Source organism: Dunckerocampus dactyliophorus, chromosome 15 (assembly GCF_027744805.1).
Source record: "Dunckerocampus dactyliophorus isolate RoL2022-P2 chromosome 15, RoL_Ddac_1.1, whole genome shotgun sequence".
Lineage (NCBI taxonomy): Eukaryota > Metazoa > Chordata > Actinopteri > Syngnathiformes > Syngnathidae > Dunckerocampus > Dunckerocampus dactyliophorus.
Genome location: NC_072833.1, coordinates 21,671,368 through 21,691,143, shown reverse-complemented (window position 1 = coordinate 21,691,143; position 19,776 = coordinate 21,671,368). Strand labels below are relative to the sequence as shown.

General features: G+C 40.2%; 1 protein-coding gene across 6 annotated transcripts in view; it reads left to right on the top strand.

The window, feature by feature from the left end:
* pde5ab (phosphodiesterase 5A, cGMP-specific, b) overlaps nt 1-19,776 on the top strand; it is a 93,105-nt gene that overhangs the window by 60,196 nt on the left and 13,133 nt on the right. For 5 of the 6 annotated variants that reach the window (XM_054753693.1, XM_054753692.1, XM_054753695.1 and 2 more), the window contains 13 exons: nt 1,688-1,828; nt 6,675-6,742; nt 9,013-9,124; nt 9,199-9,277; nt 9,343-9,518; nt 9,758-9,808; nt 12,196-12,342; nt 12,412-12,537; nt 13,876-13,970; nt 14,039-14,126; nt 16,458-16,558; nt 19,330-19,407; nt 19,489-19,552. In XM_054753693.1, coding sequence (XP_054609668.1) covers nt 1,688-1,828; nt 6,675-6,742; nt 9,013-9,124; nt 9,199-9,277; nt 9,343-9,518; nt 9,758-9,808; nt 12,196-12,342; nt 12,412-12,537; nt 13,876-13,970; nt 14,039-14,126; nt 16,458-16,558; nt 19,330-19,407; nt 19,489-19,552 — 1,326 coding nt within the window. The remainder of the gene's footprint in view (nt 1-1,687; nt 1,829-6,674; nt 6,743-9,012; nt 9,125-9,198; nt 9,278-9,342; nt 9,519-9,757; nt 9,809-12,195; nt 12,343-12,411; nt 12,538-13,875; nt 13,971-14,038; nt 14,127-16,457; nt 16,559-19,329; nt 19,408-19,488; nt 19,553-19,776) is intronic. The other variant, XM_054753694.1, reaches the window with a different exon arrangement.

The window sequence follows — 19,776 nt, the reverse complement described above, 5'->3', positions numbered from 1 at the left end:
TGACGATGTGAACAAAGCCATAATATAAAAATAATCTTATTTTCATTTTGCAATTTACGAGGAAAAAAAAGCATTCTTTAAAAGCCATAACATTACAAGATGAAAGTCGTGATGGTATGAGACAAAGGTCGTAATTAGGGATGCTCCGATCAGGGATTTATGCTGCCGATCCCGATCATCCAGGACTGAAATTGTCTGATATCAATCATATGGATTAATGATACATTTTTCAATGTATTTACAATGAGTGCTATTGGCCAGGGGTGCCGTATGAAGGGGAAAAGTCAGGACAATTCCAAGGTCCCTTGACCGCCAGGGGGCCCAAAAAAATAGGTAATTACTAATGAAATTCCTAATTAATTAATAAAGGGGCGGGGTGCAATGTGATTTTTTTTCATGGGACCCAGAATTCCTGGCTTCACTCCTGCTCCTGGCTATATGATATGAAAAAAGGAACATAAAATCAGCTTCATTTAGACAAGAACACAATATCACTGGTGAGACTTCCAGAGGATGAGACGCCTTCTTTCAGGAGACTTTGGACGTGAGAGTACGTTGGTGGAGCTCTAGCAGGACTTCCAGGCAAGTGAGCGCTCGGCGAACCCGGTGTCTTCCACCGCTGAGAAAGGCTGGTCATCTCGTCCGATGATTTCAATTATTTTTCGGGTTATTAGCTTAGCCTTCTGACTGCCACCCACTTACTGGCGAGTGTTGTCCACGTGGCTGCGTTAGCTGCCGTTTGACTGACGATCACACCAAACTCAACATACTCCGTCAAGTTTGCTCTTCCAATGGCGTATTAAATTCAAGCTTTTTAACGTGCTACCCCGTAAGATACAGTAGTTTTCGTGGCATCTGTTGGTAGTTACGTTCCAGGCTGCAGGCTGCAATAGTACTAGCCACAGGTGATTGACTTTTGTGATCCGGGTGAGAGGCTTTTAATGGCTTATGCCGATTACATGATTTTTCACGGAAATCCAGTCGGTGGCCGATCGATCAGAGCATCCCTTGTCGTAATATTACCAGGAACTAAAGGTGCGATGTCTATAAAATGGTTGAAAAAAGTCATGATGTCATGTGTGATGACGGAATTAAAACCAGAAAAGTTGTTATTTTACGAGAATAAAGAATAAATATGATATGTAATCCATCCATCCATTTTCTGTAGCTCATTCGTGTCACAGGTGAGCTCGAGCCCATCCCAACTGACGTCAGGTGAGAGGGGGGGTGCACCCTGGACTAGTTGCCACAGGATACAGCCTCCAGTTAACCTAACATGCATGTTTTTGGAATGTGGCCGGAAACCTGGAGAAATTGCAAGTTAACGGTACACAGAGATCCCCGAAGATTCGAACCCTCGATCTCCTGACTGTGAGGCCAGTAAGCTAACCACTTGGGCCCAGTGGAGCCTAAAGCATATGATAATAAAATGAATACATTTTAAAATACAGTCGTGAAGTTACAATATAAAAGTGAAAATATCACAATAAGAAAGTGTTTGTTTTCGAGAAAAAGTCTGAATTTTAGGAGGATTAAGTTTTAGTACTGTAAGAAAAAAGCTGCAATCTCACGAGAAGTTACTTTTGAGAAAACAAATGCATAATCTACGAGAATGGAGTGATCATCTTTGGAGACTAAAGTAATAATCTTACGAGAATCAAGTGCATTGAGCGTTTGTTGCGTTCAGGTTCTGCTGGAGTTAGCCAGTCTTCTGTTTGAGGAGCAGCAGAGTGTGGAGGTTCTCCTGAGGAGGTTTGCAGGAACCATCTTGTCCTTCATGATGGCTCAGTCTTGTACCGTCTTCATCGCTGACAACGACTCCACTCAGGTTAGCATACTCGCTATAATGCTAACACTTGAACACTTCCATTTACCAACAGTCAATCCAATAACTTACAGCACTTTACCTTCTTAGCTTCCACTGTAAGGATCATGATGCACTTTGGTGACGGAGGCAAGGAAAAACTCAGGAAGATATATCTCGAACAATGAATGGTGCAAGAAAAAAAGTTGTTTATTTTCCTGAGCAAAAGTCTCTAATCTTTCAAAGTGAACAAAGAACAAAGCTATCGTATGAGAACAAAGTCATTTGCTGCAAAAAAGTCGGAACATTAGCAGATGAAAGTTTCTACAAAGAGGTTCTAATCATTTGAGAATGAGGTCTTGCGCTACGTTCATATGAATAAGGTATGATGCCGCATTCAGATTTTTGTTAAAATCCGATCTTTTATGTCGTTTTTCGTGTTACCAAAAAAAAAAATGCGACTTCACTAAATGTGAACACAATGGATCCCGGATATGCGCACATCCGACGTTGCACGCGGTGCCGTGTGTTGACGGAAGTACACGTGGCCCCAATTCGTGGTCATTCCAAGCATTTTGTGCAACCGGAGCCAACATTTTCATAAGCAAATAATGTAGCGTAGGAGATGAAGAAGGAAGAAGGCAAGACTTCTGGCTATGGCAGTTGGTTGTAGTGATGGGAAGCTCCTCCAATTTTTTTGTTGCTTTAGTAGATTTCTTAACAAAATACGTCAATAAAGAATTTGTAAATGTAAAAATATAATTATATGAAATGTTTATTGTTTATACGGTGTCTTTTATATCAGGGGTGTCAAACCTTTTCCAGCATGGGCCACATAGTGAAAAATGAAATGATGCAACTATAAGACAACACATATATATGCTAAGAAGTCATACAGTGGTGTGAAAAAGTGTTTGCCCCCTTCCTGATTTCATATTTTATTGCACGTGTGTCACATTGAAGTGTTTCAGATCATCTAACTAATGTAAATATTAGTCAATGAAGTTTTGAAATTCAACTTTTTATTATTAAGGGAGAAAAAAGTCCAAACGTACATGGTCCTGTGTGAAAAAGTGATTACCCCCCCCCGTTAAAAAATAACTTAACTGTGGTTTATCACACCTGAGTTCAATTTCTCTAACCACACTCAGACTTGATTACTGCCACACCTGTTCTCAGTCAAGAAAACACTTAAATACGACCTGCCTGACAAAGTGAAGTAGACCAAAATATCCTCAAGACATGATGCAGAGATCTGAAGCAATTCAGGAACAAATGAAAACGAAAGTAACTGAGATCTGTCAGTCTGGAAAAAGGTTATAAAGCTATTTTTAAAGCTTTGAGACTCCAGCAAACCACAGTGAGAGCCACTATCCACAAATGGCGAAAACATGGAACAGTGGTGAACCTTCCCAGGAGTGTCCAGCCAACGAAATTACCCCAAAAGCGCAGCGACGACCCATCCAAGAGCTCACAAAAAAACCCACAACAACATCCAAAGAATTGCCGGCTTCAGTTGCCTCAGTTAAGGTCAGCGTTCATGACTCCACCATAAGAAAGACACTGGGCAAAAAGGAAAATCACTGCTGAACAAGAAGAACATTAAGGCTTGTCTCAATTTTGCCAGAAAACATCTTGATGATCCCCAAGACCTTTGGGAAAATACTCTGGTCTGACGAGACAAAAGTTGAACTTTTAGGAAGGTGTGTGTCCCATTACATCCGGCATAAAAGTAACACCGTATTTCAGAAAAAGAACATCATACCAACAGTAAAATATGGTGGTGGTAGTGTGATGGTCGGGGGCTGTTTTGCTGCTTCAGCACCTGGAAGACCTGCTGTGATAAATGGAACCATGAATTCTGCTGTCTATCAAAAAATCCTGGAGGAGAATCTCCGGCAGAATGTTCGTGACCTCAAGCTGAAACCAACTTGTGTTCTGCAGCAGGACAATGATCCAAAACACACCAGCAAGTCCACCTCTGAATGGCTGAAGAAAAACAAAATGAAGACTTTGGAGTGGCCTAGTCAAAGTCCTGACCTGAATCCTATTGAGATGCTGTGGCATGACCTTAAAAAGGCGCTTCATGCTGGAAAACCCTCCAATGTGGCTGAATGACAACAATTCTGCAAAGATGAGTGGGCCAAAATTCCTCCACAGCGCTGTAAGAGACTCATTGCAAGTTATCACAAACGCTTGATTGCAGTTGTTGCTGCTCACTGTTTCATACCGGGCCATGTAGGTTCCGATATGTTTTCTCCCTTAACAATAAACAGTTTGATTTAAAAAGTGCATTTCAGAATTGAGCTGCAGTGTGAACGTAGCCTTAATTTTCCAGATTTTTGCGAGAAAAATGACTAAATTCACTAGTTTCACTAGTCACTCGATAAAAAGAAAGAGTACTCTTTTCTGAAATCAAGTTGAATAATGTTACACATTTAGCTTGTAGCATCTTGGTACGCTCGAAGAAATTTGCAGTGCAGCCTTCACATTGGTCCGAAATCAGCAAATATTCACATATATTTTATGTGTGTGAGTCTGTTCTTAAATGTAGAAAGTTAGATCAACAGTTTTACTCTTAATTTAAGACAAATATTCCTAATCTGTTGCTGAAGAATCATCAAAATTAAGTTTTCATCTTGTTATTAGAACAAATTAGTCACGGCTGCCAAAACATATCATAAGAATTGGTTAGATATACTTTCTTAAATAATTGGCAATTTTCTTAATATTAGATTGTTTTTCTCACGTAAAAATTGCTAGGGGAGATTTTTTTTTTAAATTCTGAAACTTTTTAAGTGTTCTGTTATCTGATTCTTGAACTTTTTTGCAATATGTTCGTCATGTTGCAAGATTAAAGTTATTACTAACGAGATTGTTTTTTACTTCAGCTTCAAGAAAAACAAACTGTTAGACTTACAAAAGTCGTAATGTGACAAGATGAAAATAGTAACGTTACCAAATAAAATCTGCCGCGTTACAAGAATAAATTTGCGATTGAGATAAGCCGCAATGTTACGCGAGAAAAGTTGCATTATTACAACAAACAAGTCTGAATTTTGCGACTAGAGAAAAATGCAATATCACCAGGAACATTTTTGGAAAATACAGCAAATCTGTTATCTTAAAGGAAAACTGCTAGGGATGAGCGGAAGTGGGCGTGGTTAACCATAAACGGGTGGGCCTTACATCGGTACGTTATTTTAAGTCTGAAATTGACATGGATTGATCAGAAGTTGCTATATTTATTATTATTCAGCCATATGTGTATTGTGTATGTGTGTAAGTCGTCTGTAAGACTTTATTATTTCATTATTTTTAATGATCTGTGAAGTTGGTGATTCATGCAAACATCCGGTGATGGCAAACAGGAAAATAATCTGTCAGCCTTGTTCACTGTAGTTTTCTCAAACGCACGCCGTTCTGTGCTACGAGCAAAGTTTCCCAACTGACTTTATATCACCAGCCAAATTAGAAGCAAACACCGGCAGTGACGGACGCAACACGAGCCGTTTTCAACTCTGTCTTGTCAAATGCATCGCGCACTCCTCTCCGGCCGTAGGGAGTCTGTCTAGGGAGGGGCGGTCGCTGTGTGTGACTGGCCAATCACTGAGTGTGAAGAGTGAACACATAAGTAGTTACCCAATGACGATTTCCCTTCATCACTATTACAGATAATAATGAGCTGTACTCGTTTTATGCTCGTACTCTGCCAAAATGCGTTATCCGTAACAGATACTCGTCTAAAACGAATGTCCGGCTCATCCTCATTTCAAATTTTCCCATCCTCAACAATTCTTATGTAAGTCATGAACATACGTCTTCCTCTTTTCTGTGCATTCGAAAGATAAAAACAGATAAGATTACTGCACGTAATGGGATCCACTCATGGCGCCTACAAAGACTGCTCCGAAAACCTCCAACAAGGTTTTATGTTGTTAAACAGTATGTTACATGTGACCATGTCGTAACCGGTACATTCATGATATGATAACTTACAGTATTTGGTGTATTTTCCTCGCATTGATTTCACATAGCAGCACGGAAATGAACACCTACACCTAGCGTTAACTTAACTTAAACGGCATCTCAAATATGCAGCCTTACCTTTTGGTAGTGGTCTGGGGTGTTGTGAGCGAAGCTCGTCGCTGGCCAGCTAATAGCTACTCCGTGTAGTATGGCTAACGTAGTTGGATCGGCGTAACAATGTTAATAACAATAATAACAATGTCGCTGTAGCTTGGTTAATATGCATGTCACATTATATGTAAATGGAGCTTTGTTGGCACTTTTTGGAGACTTTTTCAGACGACTTTATAGGTGGAATAAATGTGTCCCAAACGTGTGGTAATGAGCTGTCTCTTGTTATATCTTTCAAAGGCACAGAAAAGAGAAAGACATATGGTTCATGTCTCAGTGAGCATCAGGATTGTGGATGATGGGCGAAATTCCCCCAAAAAGTGCAGTTTTCCTTTAAGGATATAATGTCATGCGTTACAAAAAAAAAGTCTTCTGAAGTCTTCTGGGGCTAGACAGGTGTACTTTTTCAACATAAAAGTCAACACTTCTTTTGGATCATTTGTGATGAAATAATGGCGATTAATGATATCTTTTAGTATGTTTATGTCCTTGGAGGAACCAGCGCCATTCTCAGTCACATCCTTCTCAGCTGTGTCCAAACATGTGCTATTTAAAGTACTTTTTTATGACTGAAACATTTGTTTATGTTCCACATCCTCTTAAAAGTTGGGAAGAGGATCTCTTTTTGCGAGAGGTCATGAGTGCACGTTGAAACAAAACATGCCCTTACAAGGACTTCGGGAAGATTCAGGAAGACATGGAATGTTAAAAAAACTTTTTTTTTTTGCAGAACCCTTTTTCCAGCGTCTTTCACATGGACTATGAGGAGCTAGGTCAAGTTCTTAATGCTCCCAAAAGGTAATATGAAACCTTAACGGCATAATATCATTGATGTTGTGCAATCGGAAAAATGTTGTTCATCACGAGTCTGAATGTCAACGTAAACACAGTCATAATGCCGGCATACCTGCCTTTTATTAAGTCAAGTCGCAATGTTATGACATAATTCAGCAATAAGTTAATATTTCATAAAATAATTAAATGTATTGTAACATACTTGTAATGTAATGTATTCATTTTTGAGAAGGCGTAATATGGGAACATACAGTATGTAATCATAGCAGTATAATGTAATGTTATGAGATAAGCCAGTTATTAGGGGTGCAAGATCTCGGGACACATCTGTCTCGGGAGAACAGGGCAGCCAGAAGCCTATCAGGCTTTGAACTATGGCATCCCCACTGTGAATGATAATACACAGTAGCACACACAATGATAATACTTGTACAGTATTATGGAAGTGGCAGTGCACAAGCAGGATTGGAACCGCCCATTAAGTGCTCTGCACACACTAACCTTGCAATCCAACCTGCAATCACTTTCCCGGTATTCCTCTCTTGCTCGTGACATGTGTCTGCTTTTTTCCCTCATCTGAGTTAAAAGCTGCCACGGTGTCCCAACAGAAGCTGTAGTAATTCTACATTTGATCAAACTTGCTTAAGATTTGTCTGATCAAAACACGATCGCTGCATAGGACTTCAAATCATGTGATAGTAGCGTCCATTTCAGAAGTGCAATACTTCCTGGTTCCACTCTGTAAGCATCATTCAAACTGTAGTTTTTGTAGTGTAAACTTAAAACTACTCTACTGCATTCTGCAATGTTTTTTACATGTGTCTTTACTATGGGTGTCACGAGACACCTGATCATGACACAAAGTCCATGAGAAGGAAACAAGACGAGATTTTAACATTAATTTTAAGAAAAGTACAATGAAAAAAATATGGACAAACAAAGTTTTTTTAACCGAGTCACATAATAATGCAGGTGCATGTTTCGATGGTCACTAGGTGTCAGTAAGATTACACTGATGAAACATTACCTTAGATTAGATTACCTTAACACTGCATGGAGTCAGCCATGGCATGTCCAACATGATAAGAGTGAAAACATGTTCTCCCATTCCGTGTGGAAGTGGTACGTTTTTGGCTTCTTACTTTGTCCTTCTTCCCCACTGCGTTTGGAACACTTGAAATTTAGAACAAATAAATTGGAGCCTAACTAGTTTGCTTGGTAGCTTGCTATATGCTATAAGCGGCGTCTCTCGTGTCCCTGCAGTGATCTTGTAGCCTGCGCATTAGTGTTGTGTAAACAAAAAACAATGGTGAGTGTAAAGGTGACTATAGGGGTGTTATTTCATGTCTACAGGGCTCTAACGATGGTTAAAACCGCATTTAGAAAGTCATAAACAGGTTTTCTATGGTCTAACTATGAAAATATTCACTTATTGCGGCTGGGTCTGGAACCAATTAACCGTAACTTAATGTTACAAAATAAGCCAATATTATGATAAAAAAAAAGAAGAGAAGAAAATTGATTATTTCCTAGAAACAATTTGCAATGTAATGATTAGAATGTTGCAGTGTTACGAGAAACATGTAAGTACAACAATGTAAGTTTACTAGAATGATGTCATTTGAATCCATACGTCCATTTTCTGTACCGCTTCATTAGGGTCATGGTTAAGCTGGGCACGTATAGACAAACAACCATTCATGCTCACATTGGACAATTAGTGGACAATTTACAGTTTCCATGTGCATATTTTTGGAATGTGGAAGGAAACCCGAGTACCACAGTGCCGGAGAAGAAAACCCGTGACCGCACAGGGAGAACATGCAAACTCTACACAGAGATGCCCAAACGGAGATTCGAACTCTCGTGTCCTGACTGTGCGGCCAGCATGCTAACCAACAGTGCACTGTGCCTACAGTGACAAGAAAAAAAGTTTGAAAACGTATTTTCTTAGTCTAATCTTCCACGAACAGAGTTGTAACATTAGAAGATAAATGTTGCAATAAAAGAAAAAGGGTTCAGTCTTACTTTAAAAGGTTCTTTATTTTCAAGGGGGGAAAAGTTGTTAACTTACAAGATAAGCCACAGCGTTACTCTTGTAAAGTTGTAATTTTGCGAGCCTGAAGCCATAATGATATAAGATAAAAGTTGTATTGCAAGAAAAAACTAGTAACTTTACCAGATGTGGAGGAAAAATGCTTACTGTTACGAGGATGCGGCCCTAATGTTTAATGTTCACAAGTCCTGTGTTTGTAAAACTACGTGCTTTGCAGTGTTAGGGACTGCGTGAGCCAGATGAACTACATGTACGCTCAGTATGTCAAAAACACCATGCAGCCCCTCAACATCGCCGACGTCGCCGAAGATCAACGCTTCCCCTTCACGGTGCGTATTTTTGCTTTTCATACATTGCTTTTGTTCCCCAAAGTGATGGATTTTGTCGTTGTGGATTCTTTAAGTGTGAACACCAATCAGGCAAACCACCGAAAAGTTTACTCTGCACGCCGATCAAAAACGGCAAAAAGGACAAAGTCATCGGTAGGAGACACAAAATCAGCACTGAAATACTTCAACAAACTGAAGAAACATACGTTTTTTTGCAGGAGTCTGCCAGTTAGTCAACAAGGCAGACGAAGCGTCGGGTAGCATAAAGACCTTCAACAGGAACGACGAGCAGTTCTTGGAGGCGTTCGCCGTCTTTTGTGGTCTCGCCATCCAGAACACGCAAATGTACGAGACGGTGGAGAGAGCCATGGCCCAGCAGCAGGTCACCTTGGAGGTCGGTGTCCCACAATGGGGACGGGAAGACAGGGACGGGTGTCACCGTGATAAATGTTTTTTTTATCTTGTACTATCCCACTTTGTTCTCGTCATACGAAAACATTTTTACTTTCGACTTGTACAACATGATTCAAGATAGTCTCTGAAATAAAACTACCAAAATAGCCTCTCACTGACAGGAATGAAATTGGCCATCGAAAATCTGTTGCAGGACTTCCGACATGTTTTTGTTTCCAGGTTCTTTCGTATCATGCCTCTGCTGCTTCAGAAGAGTCCCAGGAACTCCAGGTAACGACATTCATTCATACAATATGTCATATCAATCCTCGGGTTTCGATATCTCTTACTACATGTACGATACAACTTATTCATGTGAAATTACAACTTTTTTTGTTCTATTATTTTCGGTTCTATTATTATTCTATTTTTACAACAAATTGATGGATAACTTGCTTTGAAATGAGAAGTGACGTGAGAAGGTGGAAGGGCAGACATTTAATTTATTTTTGGGAGCAAAAAATATCTTGTTACATGATCAGATCATGTTAAAGTTTAGAAAAATTGGACGTAGTCCAATTTTGTTTTGGTCAAAATGAAAGAGCAAATGCATTTACGGTAGCAGGAAGAAGGTGAAGTGCATTATTGATCCACATTATTCCCAGGCTTTTCGCGGGCCACACACAATGATGTGACTGGCCACATCTGGCCCCTGTGCCTGAAGTTTGACACCTGTGATCTAAGCAATGGCATCTCCCGCCAAAGAGGCATCCGTGGTGTCAGGATCACCAAGGCCATGTGCGGAGCTGAGTTGTGGACAGATCACCGTCTTATGCGATCCACTCTATTGCTGTACATCACGTGGGTCAAACTGGTGCCCTGGAGGGCCGAGACGCTGCAGGTTTTCTCTCCAACCAGTTTCTTCAGCAGGTGGTTTGATTGATGAGCTCCTTCCCTCAAATTGAAGGTGTTGATCATTAAAATCACCTGCTTTAGTGACCGGCTGGAAAGAAAACCTGCAGTGTCTCGGCCCTCCATGGCACGGGTTTGACACCCCTGATGTACGTAACTCTGACACGCCGCAACGAGCCAAAAATCATCAGGCCGGAGTTCAGTGTTGCCAAACGTAAACAACCTCAGCAATGCAAGTGTAAGCCCTTCACATACTTCCAGAAGCAGGCCCAAGCAGCACTGCATAAAATGCAAGACAAATGGTGGGAGAGGAATGCAGATGAAGTCCAAAAATATACTGACACGCATAACTCCAAGAGTTTTTCAGCGCCATCAAGGAAGTCCATGGACCTGCCAAACCATGCATCACCCCACTCCTGGCTTGACTTTGCTACAGGAGAAGAATAGCATCAACTTGCGATGGCGAGAGCACTTTAACAACTTACTCAACAGGCCATCCTCTGTAGACCCCCATGTGCTCGACCTGATCCCACAGAAACCCACTCTCAAGCCTCAACTTTTCCCCTACAATGGACAAATCATGAAGGCGATCGAGCAAACCAGCCTGGGTAAAGTGCCTGGTATGGGTGGAACCCCAGCAGAGCTATTCAAGTCAGCAGGTCCCGTGGCCCCGAGAAGCCTTTGATGCCCTCCTCACCAGCATCCGGTAAGTACTCTGGCATCCCCCTCCTTTCCTGCACCAATCCGCCTTTCAATCTCACACTCCAGCCTTCCCTCACTCGTGAACGAGACCCCGAGATACTTGAACTCCTCCACCTGGGGCAAGACCTCACTCCCAGCCCGAAGGGAGGAATCCACTCTTTTCCGACTAAAAACCATGGCCTCGGATTTGGATGTGATGTGTCTCATCCCAGAAGCTTCACACTCAGCTGCAAACCTCCCCAGTAAACGCTGAAGGTCACAGCCTGATGAGGCCATCAGGACCACATCCATCAGGACAAGACCGTAAGGGCACATGGTAGCGTGCCACCAACCCTGTACACCCAGAGCTCCCCCCACAGGACACCGCAAGGGAGACAGTTGAATGCCTTTTACAAGTTTACAGAGCACATGTTTCCCCCTTCAGTACTCCTGCAAGGGTGTAGAGCTGGTCCAGTGTCCCATGACCAGGACGAAAACCACATAGCACCTCCTGTAGCTGAGGTTCAAGTGAAGGTCTTAACCTTCTCAAACTTTTCCAGGGAGGCTGGGAAGTATGATCCCTCTATAGGTGGAACACACCCTCCGGAAACCCTTCTTGAAACGCGGGACCCACCACCCGGGTCTGCCAATCCCGACTTCCACGCAATGTTGAAGGGCTTTTTTGACTAGCTGAGATACCTCAGCCACCGTGATGGACCGAGCCGCGTACGTGTCTTCAGACTCTGCTTCCTCTATGGAAGGTATGTCAGTGGGACTGAGAAGGGCCTCAAAGTGTTCCTTCCACTGCCTGACTTTGTCCTCAGTTGAGGTCAGCAGGCCCCCACCCCCACTGTAAACGACGTGGACCGGGCACTGCTTCCCCTTTCTGAGATGTCGAATGGTTTGCTAGAACCTTTTCGAGGCCGACTGAAAATCTTCAGCTTCAGGAGTCCCACAAATTAAATTAGTCATATTTTTAAAATATTCCAAATGTATTCTTAAAAAGAATCCCTAATGATTATTAAAAAAAACGTACAATGTTCTTAATCGCTTAATGACAATAAACTCTGTATGTGTTTTTGAAGGTAGCCGTGATCCCGTCGGCTCAGTCGTTGCGTCTTTTAGACTTCAACTTCAGCGATTTTGAATTGTCGGACGCTGAAACCGCTTTGGGGACGGTTCGCATGTTCCTGGATCTCAACCTGGTCCAGACCTTCCAGATGAAGCACATGGTAGGCTCTTCCTCAAACACTCCCAATGAAACAACGGCAATAATAACAATTGTAGGTTGTTTTTTGTAGAGTTTGTGCCAGTGGATCCTGAGCGTGAAGAAGAACTACAGGAAGAACATCGCCTATCACAACTGGAGGCATGCTTTCAACACAGCACAGTGCATGTTCGCGCTCCTCAGATCGGGCCGCTTGCAGGTTGGGCACAAACAAGTTATTTGTGCACACGCTTACGATGTTGTAAATATTGTATCGATACAACGAACAAATAGTAACGCAGATGTTAATGTCGCCAAGTTATCGGAAGTACCGCAGCATATCATGCACTGTCGTAACTATTCCAGAGTCATGCTAACTGCAAAGAAAAAGCAGGTTCCGCACATTTTGATTGCACAAAAGAAATTCATATTAATCCTACAATTTAGCAGTTGTTTTCCTGGACTATCACAGCTTTATTCTCTCAGAAAATCTCACATTTTGCCTCTGACTTTGTTCTTGTAAAGTTAACAACTTATTTTCGTCAGCAACACAAAGACACTTTTTTTCCTACTACGTCTTTTTCTCGTCCACTTCATTCACGTTAAACTGAGTTTTTCTAAAATATGGAGTTTACTTGTTGGCCTCACAGTCAGGAGATTAGGGGTTCCAATCGCCGCTGGAACATTTCTGTGTGGTGTTTCTACGTATTTCTGTGTATTCTGGCTTCCTCCCACGTTCCAATAATATGCATGATAGGGTTAATTAGAGACTCAAAATCAGGGGTGTCCAAACTTTTTCCACAGAGGGCCGCATTCAGAAAAACCAAAGGATGCGAGGGGCCCACTTTGATATTTCTATATATGTTTTTTATTTGATAAAAAGGCCCCCAAAAAAATTTACATATATTTAAAGCCAAAGTTTGGAGTTTTTTATGATTAGTATCAACATTTCAGCTTTTTTTGTTCACATTGTGAGTTTTTGTTTCGGTTTTCCCATTTTTTCAGTTTTTATTCGTCTTTAATTTTAGTTCTACAACGTGCTGTGAGCCAATAATAAACGAGTCACGTGCCGCAAATGGCCCCCAGGCCGCACTTTGGACACCCTCGCTAAGCTATCCACGTGTGAGTGTGAATGGTTGCTTGTCTATATATGCCCTGTGATTGGCTGGTGACCAGTCCAGGGCCCCGCCTCTCTGGGATAGGTTCCAGCTCACCTGTGACCTGAATGAGGACCCGTGATATAGAAGATGGATGGATGTAGTTTAAAACAATTTGAAAACTGTGTTTTTTATAATACTTTATTTAGTCTTTTTCGGACTCAATTATTTTAAAATGATTTTTTTTCTTTCAATCTCAATATAACAAATGTGTAGCATTTTCTTCTTTTTACAATGACTTAGAATTCTGACTTTGTCCTAACACTTTTTTTTTCCATAAACTTAACGACTTTTATCATTTTTGTTTCTTGCCAACTTCTGACTTTATGGTCCTAAAATTATAAGTTTGAAGGTTTTTGTTTTTTTTAGCGAGCTAGCTAAAATGACTGGTGTTGTGACAGAACAATCTGAGGGATTTGGAGGTTTTGGCTCTGATGATCTCCACTCTGTGCCACGACTTGGACCACAGAGGAGTGAACAACTCGTACATCCACAGGTAAAAGAATATGCTGTTAAATATTTAGTGTATATACCGTACGTTAACTAATAATAATAATACTGAAGGAGTGACCATCCACTGGCTCACCTTTACTGCCACTCCACCATGGAACATCACCACTTTGACCAGTGCCTCATGATCCTCAACAGCCCAGTGAGTAAAATGACATACAATCGTCCCTCGTTTATCGCGGTTAATTGATTCTAGACCCAGAACACGATAACTGAATTTCCAAAGTATGATTCAATATTAATAAATGGAGTATTTTCGTAGTTAGAGCATGGAAAACCCGTTTATGACTTTGTAAAAAGTTTTTTTTTACCATTATTAGAGCGTGGTAGACATCAAATAACACCCCGATAGTCACCTTTACACTCCTATTTTTTGTTTACACAACATTGCTAATGCGCAGCCTACGGGAACACTGCAGGGACACAAGCGACGGCCACGGCTTTAGGTACCGAGCGAAATAGTTAGCGTCCAATTTATTTGTTCAAAACTTAAGAAGTGTTTTCAAACTGAGTGGGGAAGAAGGACAAAGTAAGAAGCCAAAAACCTACCACTTCCACACGGAATGGGAGGAGAACTTTTTTTTTTCACTCTATCATGTCGGACATGCCATGGCTGACTACCTCCAGTGTAATGTCCCATCAGTTTTGTGCCAATTACTGACGCCCACAATACTACATATGACTTGTCTTTCAATATTCTTTTGACTAATAATCACAAAACAGCAATCATTTATTCATTAATTAATTTCTGAGAAAACGCAAGTGCGGGATGTTTGAATGTCGATGTAACGAGGGACGACTGTATATACATGTATATTACTTTTTTTTTTTTATTCTGACAATTTTTGCTCCCTTAGCAAAGCATTATCGTATGAACGTCATTGTCAAAAAGGTGGAAAATCTTAAAAAAAAAATGTTGACAGGCTCCTGCCTGACTTAAATCTTTTGTCGGACATATTTGTTTGTAGACAAGCTAGCATTGTTGATTTCCTGTGACATTAGCAAAGGACGATCGTAAGAAGTATTTTCCCGCACTTGGACAAAAACTTGATCAAATCTGCTGAATAAAATAAGAAATAAAATACAGGGATGATGAGTAGAATGTGAAGAATGGGAAGAACTTTTTTCTTTTTTCTCATGCAATGTATTTTTTAGTCAGAACTTTTTGGGGTAAACTTAGAAACTCTAACATAAAACTACTTTTTAATAGGACTGTCAAATGATTACAAATTTTAATCAGATCAATCAGTTTTTGAATTAGTTAGTCATGATTAATCACCATTAGAAAGTACAGGGTGTCTGAAATATGCTCATTTTTACTGTATTGAATTCACAGAAAGATAAATGGCAGGACAGGATTACATATATTTACATATATTTGTATCCACCAACAGCTCCAAATGAACGAAATGTCCATCAAGCTAAAAGATACCACGCAAGTCTAAAACTCTGTCTGCCTAACACCAGTCTCTTCAATAGTAGAACATTTGAATCAACCGTGTTATTTTATGAGCAATGAGGAATTGCGTTCAAAGACGTCACGTAATTTAAGACAAATGTACTTGTTTTCAGCGTATTTTCCAGCATACTTAAAGGGATAGTTTGGATTTTTGACATGAAGTTGTATGACATTCCCATCAGCATTGTAGCGCGTTAACAGTGACTTAAACCCCCAATTGGTCCCGTTCACGCATTATTTTTGACAGCCTGTAAACTTCCTACTTTATTATCTTAAAGTGACTGTTTTTAGGACATTTACATCATTCACGCAAAACTGGTTTTCGGAGAGAATGACCGCTTCATTGTACGACTTTTATCTCATAATTTTCATAACACTATATCTATTTTTTAAGATATTATTTTTTTTCTTGTACACTTAAAGTTGTTTCATCAAATCACAACTTCTTTGGTAAACATACTACAGTAATTGTTTTTTCACATCAATAACATTTCCTGGTGTTATATTTTTCTTGCAAATTTGAATCTATTCAGTCTCTTTTTTTTCTTTCTCATCATATTACTTTCTTGTTTTAAAATTACAATACGACTTAGTCTTTTTTTTAATCACAATTATGGCCTATTCTCCTTAAAATTACTATTATAACAACTTTTTCAAAATGTTTCTAATAAAAAAACGTTTGGTATGCTATAATACTTTTTTCCTAAGTGTAATCTTATGACCTAAATGTCTTGAAATCACCCTTTTGTTTGTCGTTATATCATTATTTTTGTCTTGCATTTGTACAACAAATCTTTTTTTACTCAACTTTTCTCTGGTAGTAATACAACTATTCTCGTCTCACCTTTTTTCATATTCTAAGATTTTCGGTCATAATATTGCAATTTTACTGCAGTAATAAGTCAACACTTTTCTCATGAATGTATGCCATAATTCTTATGACTTCTGTTTTTTGTATGCCATTGTGACCTTCAACTACAAGTTTTTCTGTTTATTTGCGTTGCGTTGTTTCAGGGTAACCAAATCCTGAGTAGTCTCTCTCTGGAGGAGTACAAAAGTACTTTAAAGATGATCGAGATGGCCATTCTCTCGACTGACCTGGCCCTCTACATCAAGTATGTGACATGTACACACAGCAAAAAATACACACCATAGACCTCTGGTGTTATATTGTGTAACATCAGTCAAAGATTTTCTATATACAATGAAACCTTGGTTAGCGTTCGCCTCGGTTAGAGTGATTTTCATTTAACGGCGAAACTCTATGCCACAAATTTGCCTCCGTTTGCGTGCATTCTCCGGCGAGCGTAGACTATGGCACGCGTTGTGTCGTGTCGTTAGTACACTGCGTGAGTCCAACGTTTTCTTGATGTATTTTTATCAAAAAAAAGGTCTGTAATTGTGTCAAATGTAATATTTCAACTTTCCGCAACATAAGATTCATTTATGACAGCAGGCAGCTAAAATGTTGATGCGTGCTACGGTGCTGCCACAAACAAGCTACTGCCTTACAACCTGCTCACCGGCAAACAAAACAACCTGCTGAGTCAAAATACGAGGATACAAAGTTTTGATATGCAAAGTATGAAGAGGCTGGGATGAGAATCAGCACCTCCATGGTTCTTGCTGGGAAAAGGGTGGAGTGCCATAACCGAGTCGGGGATGAGATCCTGCCCCAAGTGGAAGAGGTTAAGTAGCTCAGGGTCTGGCTCTCCTTTAGAGATAAGTTGAGAAGCACCGTCATCTGGGAGAAACTCTCCGGGAGAACCGCTCTGCTCCTCCGCATTGACAGGAGCCAGATGAGGTGGCTCGGGTGTCTGGTCAGGGTGCCTCCCGGATGCCTCTCTGGGGAGGTGTTCAGGTCACGTCTGACCGGTAGGAGGCCTCGGGCAAGACCCAGGACACATTCGAGAGACTATGTCTCTCAACTGGCCTGGGAATGCCTCTGGATGTGCCGGGAGGAGGAAGTCTGGACTTCCCTGCTTGGGCTGCTGCCCCTGTGACCCGACTCTGATAAGCGGAAGAAGATGGATGGATGGACTTTATAGTCCTTTTACTGTTGTTTTTAGGGAGACCATTTTTATCTGTCCAGGGACAATGGATGAAAACTAGCCTTTTGGCTAATTCCGGTGCAGTTGCATAAATGCTAATTCATGTACGCTGTCCCTGTTCAGTAAACCAATACTGTAAATAAATAAAATACAAAAACAATGTTCTCAGTAGCAGTTTTTCCATGGAATTTATTTTTCGTCAGTGTGACGAGAACAATCTTGCAGGCTGGAAATTTATTTTGTAAAAATACCAAAATTAAGTTTTTAACTAATTTATGGGAGCGCACACGTAAGCACAAAACGCCGAAACTCTGAACGCTGTAACCTGGACTATAATATTCAACTTTTTTTTATCGTAGACTTTGTTTTCCTAAACTACATTTTTTCTTGTAATATTGCGACGTCGTTCTCTGAAGATTTTATTTGTGACTGTTCCTTTAAAACAAAAACTTATACTTACGGTATGTCATACATACTTTTTTGTCATAAACTTCCTCTTTTATTTTTCCGAGTACAGTGGAACCTTAGTTAGTGTCATTAATTTGTCAAAGGTCTGACTCTAACCGGAACGGAACACTAACCAAATCCAATTTTCCCATAAGAAATAATGTAAATCCAATGAATCCGTTCCCGAAAGCCAAAAATTTTTATAATTTTACATGCAGAAAACAATTGGAAATAATATCAGTGATATATAAATATAAATTAAAGGGTTAAATGAACATTTAATTTTAGTTACTTTACCTTCATTGACGACATGATTCTCAACATGACTGAAAACAGAAAGGTGATGGTGGCTGATCTCGCTGCCACATCGTGTCTTTGGGAACAGTCACGTCTTCAATGTAGGTAAAAGTAACCTTAAATATTCATTTATCCTTTTCATTCCTCATTTATATGCATTTAGAATTGCTGCGTTGCCCGACTACATTGCTCGTGTACAGTATTAACAACACTACAAGACGCTAACTGTATTGTATGCTAACTGGAGAATGCACACAAACAAAGCCAAAATTGTGACGTGAATTTTCAATCCATCCATCTTCTATGCCGCTTCTCCTCTTTAGGGTCGCGGGGGTATGCTGGAGCCTATCTCAGCTGACTTTGGGCGAGAGGCGGGGTACACCCTGGACTGGTGGCCAGCCAATGGCAGGGCATATATAGACAAACAACCATTCACAGCTATGGGCAATTTAGAGTCTCAATGAAGCTAACGTTCATGTTTTTGGAATGTGGGAGGAAACCGGAGTACCCGGAGAAAACCCACTCATGCACGGGGAGAACATGCAAACTCCACACAGAAATGGCATAAATGAGAATCAAACCCCGGTCTTCCCGATCCCCAGATTGTGACTGTGTGGCCAAAGTGCTAACCACTAGACCACCATGCGGCCATGAAACACGCTAATCGGGGTGGATGCTAACCAGGGTTCCAGTTTATTATCTTGTGCAAAATATAATATATAATACTATATAAACTTAGTTTTGCTGTAAATGTTCAACTGTTTTCTTCATGATTTGTAAAAATCTTTTAGCTAGTAATATTCAAATGTTTTACTTGTACAGCGTAGACTTTATTCTTGTAAACAACTGACTTTTTTTCTTCCAATGCAACGTTATCATAAGCTAGTTTTCATTTAGTTTGTCCTTGTACAGTGACTTTTTCTTTTTTAAACATACTTCATTAACCTTGTCAGGCTAGTTTCTCATCTTCCTGAGGATTTTCTTAAAGTCATGTATTTAGCTAGTAATAATCCATGGTTTTCTATTATCTATTCACGCTTGTACTTGCTATGTTAGCATTGTGCTAATATAATATTGTGCCGCGCCAACAGGAGGCGTGAAGAGTTCTTTGAGTTGACTAAAAACAAGCAGTTTGTATGGGAGGATGAACATCACAGAGACTTACTAAGGTAAGAACAAATCACGTACAAATATACCATGTAACCTTATAAAATGTAAAAATAAATGTGCTATGTTGTCACCACGTTCAGATCAATGCTGATGACTGCTTGTGACATATCAGCCATTACCAAGCCATGGCCCGTGCAAAAGAAGGTAACGTTTCAGCTCCTTTAAATTACAACTTTATTTATCTTTTTCTAAATCAGAAAAATCAAAATATTACATTTGAAAAGGTTCGTCTTAAAATACACATTTTTGTCGGACAGTGTCCACCCTGGTTAGCGTGTTTTTCTATTAGCGGCTAAAATTTACGCCATTAATTTTGCCTCTGTTTGTGGACATTTTCCACTGACAAAATGAAAGGGATAAATTGACAT